At 36.9% G+C, this 10,756-nt stretch overlaps 2 protein-coding genes across 2 annotated transcripts; one reads left to right on the top strand and one right to left on the bottom strand.

Moving 5' to 3' along the window:
- Positions 1-1,220: 1,220 nt before the first annotated feature.
- On the bottom strand, positions 1,221-2,171 carry LOC109237879. Its single transcript, XM_019404273.1, has 3 exons — positions 1,798-2,171; positions 1,422-1,580; positions 1,221-1,359 (listed from the first exon to the last, which is right to left on the bottom strand). The coding sequence occupies exons 1-3, from the start codon at positions 2,169-2,171 to the stop codon at positions 1,221-1,223; spliced, it is 672 nt and encodes a 223-aa protein (XP_019259818.1).
- Positions 2,172-3,912: 1,741 nt separating this feature from the next.
- On the top strand, positions 3,913-5,133 carry LOC109237894. Its single transcript, XM_019404291.1, has one exon. It carries the CDS (start codon positions 4,062-4,064, stop codon positions 4,908-4,910), a length of 849 nt encoding a protein of 282 aa, XP_019259836.1. The 5' UTR covers positions 3,913-4,061; the 3' UTR covers positions 4,911-5,133.
- Positions 5,134-10,756: the final 5,623 nt, after the last annotated feature.

Genomic DNA, 10,756 nt, shown 5'->3' with positions numbered 1-10,756 from the left:
GAAAACCTGGCGTTATATATATTATGGTTACCTTTTTTTTTACACTTATTTGTGTTTTCTGAATCCAAAATAGCAACATTTTGGTTCCGGATTCCAGGAATTAGTAGTATGTAATAACGAATAATAAATAAATTATTATGTGATGATTAACAATAACATGATTGATATATATATATATATATATATGCATTACTTATTTTTAAAAGGTATGTTTATCTTTATATAATTTAATCTCTTTATTACAACAACAACAACAACAACGGCCCAGTATAATCCCACAAGTGGGGTATGGGGAGGGTAATATGTACGCAGATCTTACCCCTACTCCGAGGGGCAGAGAGGCTGTTTCTAGGAGACCCTCGGCTCAAGAAAGCAACAAGAGACGATATATTAGTACCATCAATAGAATCATAATAAAATAACAACAATATAAGAAATACGAAATATATGGAAGGTATAATAATAACCAGCAGATAAAGTCCTGCATCAATAGATGACCAGTAGCATCCTAAGACTAACTCCTAATTGGCTAGTCTCACTCCAGTGCGCTGTAGAAATATTCACAACTTCCCCCTAACCTACAACCTTAATGCTCGACCTCCACAATTCCCTGTGAAGGGCCATGTCCTCAGTAATCCAAAGTCGCGCCATGTCCTGCCTGATTAACTCTCCCCAATACTTCTTAGGTCGCCCTCTACCTTTCCTCGTGCCCACCACAGTTAGTCGCTCACACCTCCTCACCGGTGCATCAGTGCTCCTCCTCTGAATGTGTCCGAACCATCTGAGTCTTGCTTCCCGCATCTTGTCCTCCATGGGGGCCATGCCCACCTTCTCTCGAATATCTTCATTCCTAATCTAATCCATCCTTGTATGCCCGCACATCCACCTCAACATCCTCATCTCTGCTACTTTCATCTTCTAGATGTGTGAGTTCTTAACCGGCCAACACTCAGTCACATACAACATGGCAGGCCTAACCACTTATAAAACTTACCTTTTAGTAACGGTGGCACTTTCTTGTCACACAGAACTCCCGACACTAACCTCCACTTCATCCACCCCACCCCTATACGGTGTGTGACATTCTCGTCGATCTCCCCGATCCCCTGAATAACCGACCCAAGGTACTTGAAACTACCTCTCTTGGGAATGACTTGAGAGTGAGGCCTCACGTCCACTCCCGCTTCCGTCGGCTCGACCCCAAATTTGCACTCGAGGTATTATGTCTTCATCCTGCTCAACTTGAAACCTTTAGACTCAAGGGCATGTCTCCAAATCTCTAGCCTCTTGTTGACGCCGCCTCGAGTCTCGTCAATTAGAACTATGTCATCAGCAAATAGCATGCACCATGACACCTCCCTTGAATATGATGAGTTAGTGCATCCATCACGAGGGCAAATAGGAATGGGCTGAACGCATACCCTTGGTGCAACCCCGTAACAATCGGAAAATGCTCGGAGTCGCCTCCTATTGTCCTAACCCGAGTTTTAGCTCCATCATACATGTCTTTAATCACCCTAATGTAGGCAACCGGAACCCCTTTAGCCTCTAAGCAGCTCCATAAGACCTCCCTAGGAACCCTGTTGTACGCTTTCTCCAGATCAATAAACACCATGTGGAGATCCTTCTTCCTATCCCTGTATTGTTCCACCATCCTCCTAATAAGGTGGATAGCTTCTGTGGTAGATCGCCCCTGCATGAACCCGAACTGGTTGTCTGAAATAGACACCCTCCTTCGCACTCTCATTTCTGCCACTTTCTCCCAAACTTTCATGGTATGACTCAGTAATTTGATACCCCCTATAGTTGTTACAGCTGTGGATATCGCCTTTGTTCTTATACAACGGAACCATTGTACTCCACCTCCACTCTTCAGGCATCCTATTAGTCTTGAATATAACATTAAACAACCCAATAAGCCATTCCAAGCATGCTCTACCCACACACCTCCAAAGTTCAACCGGAATTTCATCTGGCCCGGTAGCTCTGCCCCTTCTCATCTTACGCATTGCCTCCATGACCTCATCGACCTCAATGTCCCTATAATAACTTAATTCGTGGGGACTGTCGGCATTCCTCAATTCACCTAGTACAATATCCTGATCCCCTTCTTCATTTAGAAGTTTATGAAAGTAGGTCTGCCACCTCCTCTTAATCTGGTCATCCCCCATCAAAACTTTGCTGTCATCATCTTTTATGCACCTCACTTGGTCCAGATCCCGAGTCGTCCTCTCTCTCACCTTAGCGAGTCGGAATAACTTTTTCTCCCCTCCTTTGTTCCCAGTTCCTCGTACAGGTGAGCAAAAGCTGTTGTCTTAGCCTCCGTTACTGCCATCTTCGCCTCCTTCCTAGCTACCTTATACCTCTCACTGGTCGCTCTCCTCTCCTCCTCGCCAGTGCTCCCTACTAACCGCAGGTAAGCCGCCTTCTTTGCTTCCACTTTACCTTGGACAACTGCATTCCACCACCAGTCTCCTTTGTGGCCACCGGTGCGGCCCGAAGATATCCCTAACACCTCTCTCGCTGCCTTCCTTATACAGTCCGTTGTCGTTGACCACATAGTGTTTGCATCCCCACTACTTCTCCAAGCTCCCATAGCCGATAACCTTCCTTCCAACTCCTGAGTTTTATCCTTAGTCAAGGCGCCCCACCTAATCCTCGGACGGCCTCATACTGACCTCTTCTTCCTCCTTATCATATACCAATGTCCATCACCAAAACCCTATGCTGCGTTGCGAGGGTCTCACCTGGGATAACCTTGCAATCCTTGCATAACCTTCTGTCGCGTCTCCTGAGGAGGAGATAGTCAATCTGAGTCTTCGCCACCGAACTTTGGTAAGTAACCAAATGCTCTTCCCGCTTCGGAAAACTTGAGTTCGCATATATATGAATTTTCGTATAACTTAATTGGGTTATTACGAAACATGTGTGGAAGGGGATTCACCCGAACCTCCTTCTCCGAAAAATTATACTGTGCGCATAAAGCAATATCCAATTTGTACCTCTAGATATTATATTTTGAATCCTTTGAGATAACCCATAAATATAGCTCAGTGGTTCAAAATCTTGTTAGGTTGATGGTTAAATTCTTACCGATCATAATTTCTTTTTGTTTTTTTAATTTTTTCCTTTTTTAGGCCCATTAGCAGAAATTTTGTCTTCGCCGCTGTTACGAAATATCTTCAACAAAATGTTACTTATGCAAAAATTATTTTTTTTCTTATATAATTAATCAATTACGCTATTATCTAATACAGATTATATGCTAAAATTAATTGCTCTAATATCACAACCAAAATCCGAATTTTTTTTTCTCTTTCTTTTTTGGCCTAAATTTATCTTTTAGATTTGTAACCTGTTTGTCCAAGCTTCTTTTTGGCCGAAAATATTTTTTTTTATGTGTTTGACCAAACTTTTGGAGGGAAAAAAATATTTTTGTGGAGAAGCGGAAAAAAATAGCTTCTCTCTAAAAGTACTTTTTTGAGAAGCACTTTTAAGAAAAATACACTTAGAAGCAATTTTTTAAAGGGCACCAAACACTAATTCTTGCTCAGAAGTGTTTTTCAAACTAATTAGCCAAAAACAAATTGTTTATCACCAAAAGTACTTTTGAAAAAAGCACTTTTACAAAAAAATACTTATCAAAATAAACTGATTTTTGAAGCTTTATCCCTTCCTTGAAAAGTGAGAGAAAAAGAGGAAAAATACTGCAAAAAGAAGATTGATCATTAGATTCTGTAATAAGTAGGGTCCATCACATAGCCCCCACTACTAACCAAACAAAATTCTTAGAAATTGATGCCCTAAACTCTGTAAAATACACTGTCCCACAGATAAACCCTACCCCCAATGTCCTTTTCCCTTTATTTTTACTGAGTCACATAAAATTATGTAATCAATTCCTATGCCCATTTTTCTCTTACCATAAACTCTTCAAAGTCCCCACAAACCCTCATTCTCTTTACTTCAATTCAATCTTCCTTATACCCACCCACCCCTCTCAACTGCCCCACCCTCTCAAAACTCTCACAAAAAAAAATATCTCCATTTTTTCATTAATTATGAAGAAACTTTATAGAAAAGGCACAGTTCATCCAACTCCTCCTTTGGTTTCTGACCATCTTTCTTTTTTACCAGTTGCTATTTTAACTCTTGCTGCTGCTTTATCTCAAGAAGATAAAGAAGTCTTAGCTTATCTCATTTCTTGTTCTACCGGCTCCGGCAACTTTTCCGGCGACTTTTCCAACAATCGGAGAAACACCCACAAGCTAAAAACACCCAACTCGGCTTCTGATGCAGTTTCTGGTGCAAAAAATGGTAGCTCCGCCGTGAGCGGCGGCGTTGGCGGCGGCGGAGGAGCTGAACGTGTACTTTCCGGCGAGTTTTCTGGGAATCGGAGAAATACCCACAAGTTGAAGACACCCAACTCAGCTACTGAAACATCTTTCGGTGGTGGAACAAAAGGTGGCGCTGCCGTGAGCGGCGGTGTTGGCGGCGCTGCTGACCATCCAGCTTCTTTTAACTGCGACTGTTTTAGCTGTTACATGAGTTATTGGGTGAAATGGGATTTATCACCTAACCGTCAACTTATTCATGAGATTCTTGATGCTTATGAAGAAGGTTTACAAAGCAAAAAAGAAAAAAGCAAAAAAGAAAGAAGAAATAAAAACAAAGGCTCTAATATTAGTAGTGGTTCTGTTGAGCTAAAAAAGACATCATCTGAGTCAAATTTGAACATAAACGGGTCTGTTCCGGGCGGGTCAGGTGAGCCCGACCCGGTGGAGGAAACTTCCGGCAACCATGGCGGCGGCGATGAAGATGAATGTGGTGGAGAAGAGGGAGGTGAAAAAGGTTCAGTTAGGAAGTTTGTTAGTTTTATTGGAGAAAAGATTTGGAGTGTTTGGACCTAAAAAAAATATTTTTTGAAGGTAATTTTCAAGAAATATTTAGGTTAGTTTTTTGCCATTTCCACTTCTACTTAATCTCATATTAGTTCTTCTTTTTTTTTAATTTTTAATATTTTTTCTTGTGGTTCTCCTTTTGGGGGTCTGTAAAATACCCTTTTACTTCACAATGTAAAATATGGGTAGTAGTTTTGATTTTTGAATGATCACCTTCATTGGTTTTTTCTTATTTTCACATTTTGTACAAATTTTTTGTCCTCCTTTCTTGTAGTTAAAAGTTGCTTATAGAGTAGTTTAGACTAAAAAAAATAAAAGAAAATTAGAGTTAATTCCAAAAAATATTTAGGTTTATTTGTTGCCATCTTCACTTCCACTTTATAGTTTTTGGTTCTTTTTTGGAAAATATGGGTAACTATATAATTTTATAAAATATAGTGTAGAAAATGTTTTATTTCCCTATTGGTTAAAAGTTGTATGGGAGTAGTTTAACTATATAATTTTATATATGTTTTTTCTTGGATTTTATTGATTATAAAGTTGCAAGATAGTGTAGGTATCAGCATTTCTTTCTTTTGTAAAAAAAGGAACATTTTTGTAATTAATTAGTTAAAAGATGTTAAATTGGAATTTTATTTGTTTAATGGCCAAAAGTGGCTAGGGAATTTAGGTCATCTATGGACGGTTTGAAGTCTGTATTTTGAACAGTGACAAAAAAAGTCGGCCATTCTTGAAATTTCTTGGATATAGAGAAAGGTGTGAACTTTTTTCTAGGCCATAGAAAATAATGTTGGTCTAAAAATAATTTTCTGCAACTATAGGTGTCGATTTTTGAATATTCAAAACTATTGTCCTTTTATTTTCTTACTTTTGAGTACTTTTTTTATATAAAAAAAGTTCATTTTGCTCGAGGAAACAGTGGACGACACTTTTCAAAATTTTGTCATACTGCCAGGAATGACTCAGACATTCATGTATGGTCTTTTTGTTTGTGCTTGGTCTTTTTCATTAAAAAACGAAGAGGTAGAACCAGAATTTGAAGATCGTTTAACAAATTTTTTTTGTATATGGAAGTGTCATTACTGATATATCACTATTTTTTAAAGATATATATATAAAATTGTTCAGCCGATGACTCCTCTTTTTACAACATAGGTCCGCCTCTAGGAAAAAGTCCGAATTGGTTTGCTCATTGATTGAAATTGTTCAATTTTATCTTTCGTATTACTCCTTCCGTTTAGTTTTACTTGTTTACTATACTAAAAATATATTTTTACTATTTATTTATCCATTTTAGCAAATCAAGAGAAGGATAAATTTTTTCTTCTTGTTTACCCTTATCATTGATCAGGGGCGGATTTAGATGGGCGGTAGGGGTTCACGCAAATCTGTTTGTTATCTCTATATATATTATATTTTGAATCCCTTTGTCATAATCCAAAAACATAGCTTAGTGGTCAAGGGGGTTCAAAATTTTTTGTAAGGTTATTGGTTCAATTCCCACTAGCTACGGTCTTTTCTAACTTTTATTTTTTGAATCCGTTTAGCTGAAATCCTGGTTCCGCCGCTGTCATTGGCTACTCAGTCCCGAATCGCGGATATACTTTTTATTTAATTAAAATTTATTTTGTATATAGAGTGTAACTATTAATATATCACTATTTTTTGAAGATATATATAACACGGTTTTTTTTGTTGAATTTTTCGATGTTTGTGATCCCTTTCTTTATAACATAGGTCTGCCTCTCGAAAAAAGTTTGAAGTGGTTGGCTCATTGTTTGAAATTGTTCAATTTTATCTTTTGTATCATATGATTATGATGTTCAGGCCAGGTTGTATGTATAAAAGGATAGTCCGGTGTATTAAGCTCTCGTGATACGTGGGGTCTGGGGAAGAGTCGGACCACAAGAGTTTATTGTACACATTCTTATCATGCATTTCTGCAAGAGGCTGTTTCCACGGCTCGAATTCATGACTTCGAGGTTGTATGTATATTTGATTAATTTTATTGAATATTTACTAGGATGCGACCTTTCACTTTATCGCGTAACTTTGTTTATTAATTCTTGGATTGGTTAAAAAAAAATACCTAATTTTTCGTTTCAATTTACTCCTAATTTACTCAATTATGGGTACTAAATGGAAAGTTTGATTATTTATCCTTTTTATTTATATGTTTAATTGAAATATCTTGCTATGAACTTGATTATAATAGTGTACATAATAGTACCAAATACTAATGTGGGTTTGGTGATACAAACACTACCAACTCTACTGAATTTCTTGATTCAATAGTACGTTTGATGTGATCAATGTAAAATATTCAATAATCCAAATAGGAGAACTTTCAATTTCGTGATGTGATATAATTATCTACCACGAGTACTATTATCTACTACTACTATTTTAATCCAAAAAAATTATTTAATTTAGAGATGATCATATACATTTTGTCATTTTCTAGTTTAATACTTATTTAGGGACACTTGGAAAAAGAAAGTCCCAGTGAGCTAAGCTAGGAGGATAATATGTATTTCCATATTTAATTTTAGCTTAAGTTTGTTTTATGCTTTTGGATGAAATGGGTTGATAATTATGGAATATCAGGTTCAAATTTTGTTAGTAATCTGTATTTGTAAACTAATTTTGGAAAAGATAAAACAACATATGAACAGAAAATGTAAACGAAACAAAAGTTAATCCGAGCACACTGAATTTACAGTGTTTCCTTAAGGAATTTAATCCCCTCCTAGTACTCAAGGTTATGGATTATTTCCTCCCAGGATAGAACGAATTACACACTGGTGTAGTGGTACTTCAAACCCCAGTATTTCGGCGAACACAAAGTTCGGTAGCAAATCACACTTACTGTTGCTTCTTTGATGTGAAGAGTATGCAGAAGAAAGGAGGAGATCTCAGAAAATCGTATGGAAAATCTGAGAGAATGGACTTGTATTTATAGCCAATGTTGGGCTGAAAACTGAAGAGGTGCAACTCTTCAGAATGGATGTTTATGCAAAGCGACCATAGCATAAATGAAATAACATAAATGGCTAATTTATGCAATAATAAACCGGGATACGAAGCCGAAGCCGGAGCAGAGCAGAGCCGAGCGACGACGGCGTCGGCGCGAGGCTTGCCTTCTTCTCAACTCTTTAAGAGCTAGAAGAAGAGCAATTGCTTATATACCAATTAAAAACCTCTTCCTCTTCCAATATGGGACAATGTCCCTTTCTATAGGGGGAAAACTTAAAATTTGACTTAAAATTTTTATTTCCTTCCATTTTCCATTCACCCTCTTTTAAGCCATATTAATGCTTAAAACCCAACAAATTTTAGTAGAGGCAAAAATACTAGATATTTTTTTCTCATTTGCCCAAATAAAGGCGGACCTATATTATTAAGAGAGGGGTCACCGACATCCGGAAAGTTCAACAAAATCTCCATGAATACATGTTTTTAGAAAATACTGATATATTAGTAGTGACACCCTATATACAAAGTAGATTTTGATTGAATGCAAAGTGCATCCCCGACCTTCAAATTCTAGGACCGTCACTGCGCCCAAATCTAGGTGGATAAAGTTACTCGATATCTAAACTGATGAAAAAAATATATTTTATAAATTAATTGAAATGCATAAGCTAGTTCGGATATCACCGTTAAGGCGAAAAAATATAAGGCTATATATAGGTGTCATCCCCACCAAATCTAACTATGCTCATTTTCCTTTTATTGCACTTAAAAATCCCTCTTAATGTAGCATTTCTTGTCTGAGACTTTACACTTCCATCATTAACAAGTTTAACTTTTTACACAAAAGGGAGGGTTTAATATCCACGTTAAATATGTGCAATTTTGCACTATTAAATGCCACAAAGAGATAATATTCATTTTTGGATATTATAAGTTCAAGTCACCACATTTAGCATGCCTTATAAGAATAAAAAGAAAGTCGTCACTTTTTGTTGGTATTTGTTTCGCCATTTTTAATGAAAAATATCTATTTTTTTTTTTTGCAAAATATTTCTCGAACTTTGATTAGTGAACGAATTTTTCGGAGAAAATATGTAAAGCACATCAAAAATATTATGAATAATAATAATATCAAAATTTTTCAATAATTATTTAACTTTATTTGCTGAATTTCAAACCCCCCCCCCCCACCCCCACCCCACACACACACACATCGAAAGTTTCCCTTTAGTGGGCGTTTGGACATAAAAATTGTAAAATTCCGGAAAAAAGAATAATTTTATTTTCAAGTAAAAGTGATATTTGAGAATTAGAGTTGTGTTTGGAAATGAATATAATTTTGGGTTATTTTTGAATTTTTGTGAGTAATCTGAGTGAAAATTTTGAAAAACAGTCTTTTAGAGTTTTTTAAATTTTCGAAAAATTTCAAAAAATTCATCTTCACATGAAAATTGAAAATTGTATGGCTAATCACTGATTTCAATAAAAAAAAAGTTAAAAAAAATGGAAAAAAAAATAAAATAAATTTCATGGCCAAACAGACTCTTAATCTTATATTTTGAGAAAGTGGTGAAGATGGGGCAGCCTAGCATTAAAGAAGTTGTTAAAGTTAGCTTGTATTAAAGCTAAAAAAAGAGATATACTAAGAGAATTGAGTCCAAAATTGCCTTTTAATTATTCTTCCTTTTCGAGTCTTTAGCCTTAGGGAATTTGTTCTTTCCATTATTTAGCACTCTGCTTTCCTTTTACACAACTATTTAAACTCCAAGCAAGCTTTTTTCTTTCTAATGCTTTCCTACCTTTATAGGTAAAACGTTTTAACATAAAGAATTAAGAATTTCAAAAGAAATAAAAGTTAGTCATGGACCTTTTTTTTTTGTTTCTCATCGGTGTCTGGTACTTATATTGAGACCCGTTTAAATCCGATTTTGCGTCGGAAAGTTCCACATTTGGGGTAAATGTGATGACCCAAAAGGTCATCACTTGTTTTAGAAACGAATTCAGTATTTCGAGGCCTAAAAACCTCCTTTTTACCTCACCTCGAATTGCATGCGTGGTCCGGACCTATATCCGGAAAGCCTTCTATGTGAAAATATGAAGAATATAAATTTCTAGAGTTAAAATGTGATTATGGTTGACTTTGGTCAATATTTTTAGCAAACGGACCCGGATCCGTGTTCCGACGATCCCGGGAGGTCCGCAGTAAAATATGGGACTTGGGCGTATGTCCGGAAATGAATTCCGAGGTCCCAAGCCTTATAAATCAATTTTTGAAAGAAATTGTTTTGCTGAATTGTCTAAGAAATGAAGAAAAGAATTAATGTTTGAAACCATGGGTATCGGGCCCGTATTTTGGTTCCGGAACCCGGTACAAACATGTTATAGTATTTAAATGATAACTGTGAAATTTGGTAAAAAACGGAGTTTATTTAACGTGAGTTGGACTTCCAGTTGAAGAGTTATGAACTTTAAGTGTTCTTGATGAAAATGATGAGTTTTGAGGTTTAATTCATGGTTTTACATGTTATTTTGATGATGTGATCGCACGTGTAGGTCCATATGATATTTTTGAGTTAGTATGCACATTTGGTTTGAAGTCCCGAGGGCTCGGGTAAGTTTCGATTAGGTTCCAGGATGTTTTAGGCTTAAAACATAGCTGTTGCAGGTTCAGAGAAGTTGCAGATCTCTGAACCCGCCAGTGCGGTCCGCAATGATTTTGTGCTGCCGCGGAGGGGCCTTTGCGGCCACAAAGAATTTTGTGCGGTCCGCGGTGGGGGCTTTGCGGCCGCACTCGATTTTGTGCTGTCCGCGGTAAGGAAGAATCCGCAGGTTCACTGGTCTAACTTCGGAAGCCTATATCTTTTGATCTACAAGGAATT

This window comes from Nicotiana attenuata, unplaced genomic scaffold (assembly GCF_001879085.1).
Source record: "Nicotiana attenuata strain UT unplaced genomic scaffold, NIATTr2, whole genome shotgun sequence".
NCBI lineage: Eukaryota > Viridiplantae > Streptophyta > Magnoliopsida > Solanales > Solanaceae > Nicotiana > Nicotiana attenuata.
This window is presented reverse-complemented; position numbering and strand designations above follow the sequence as displayed.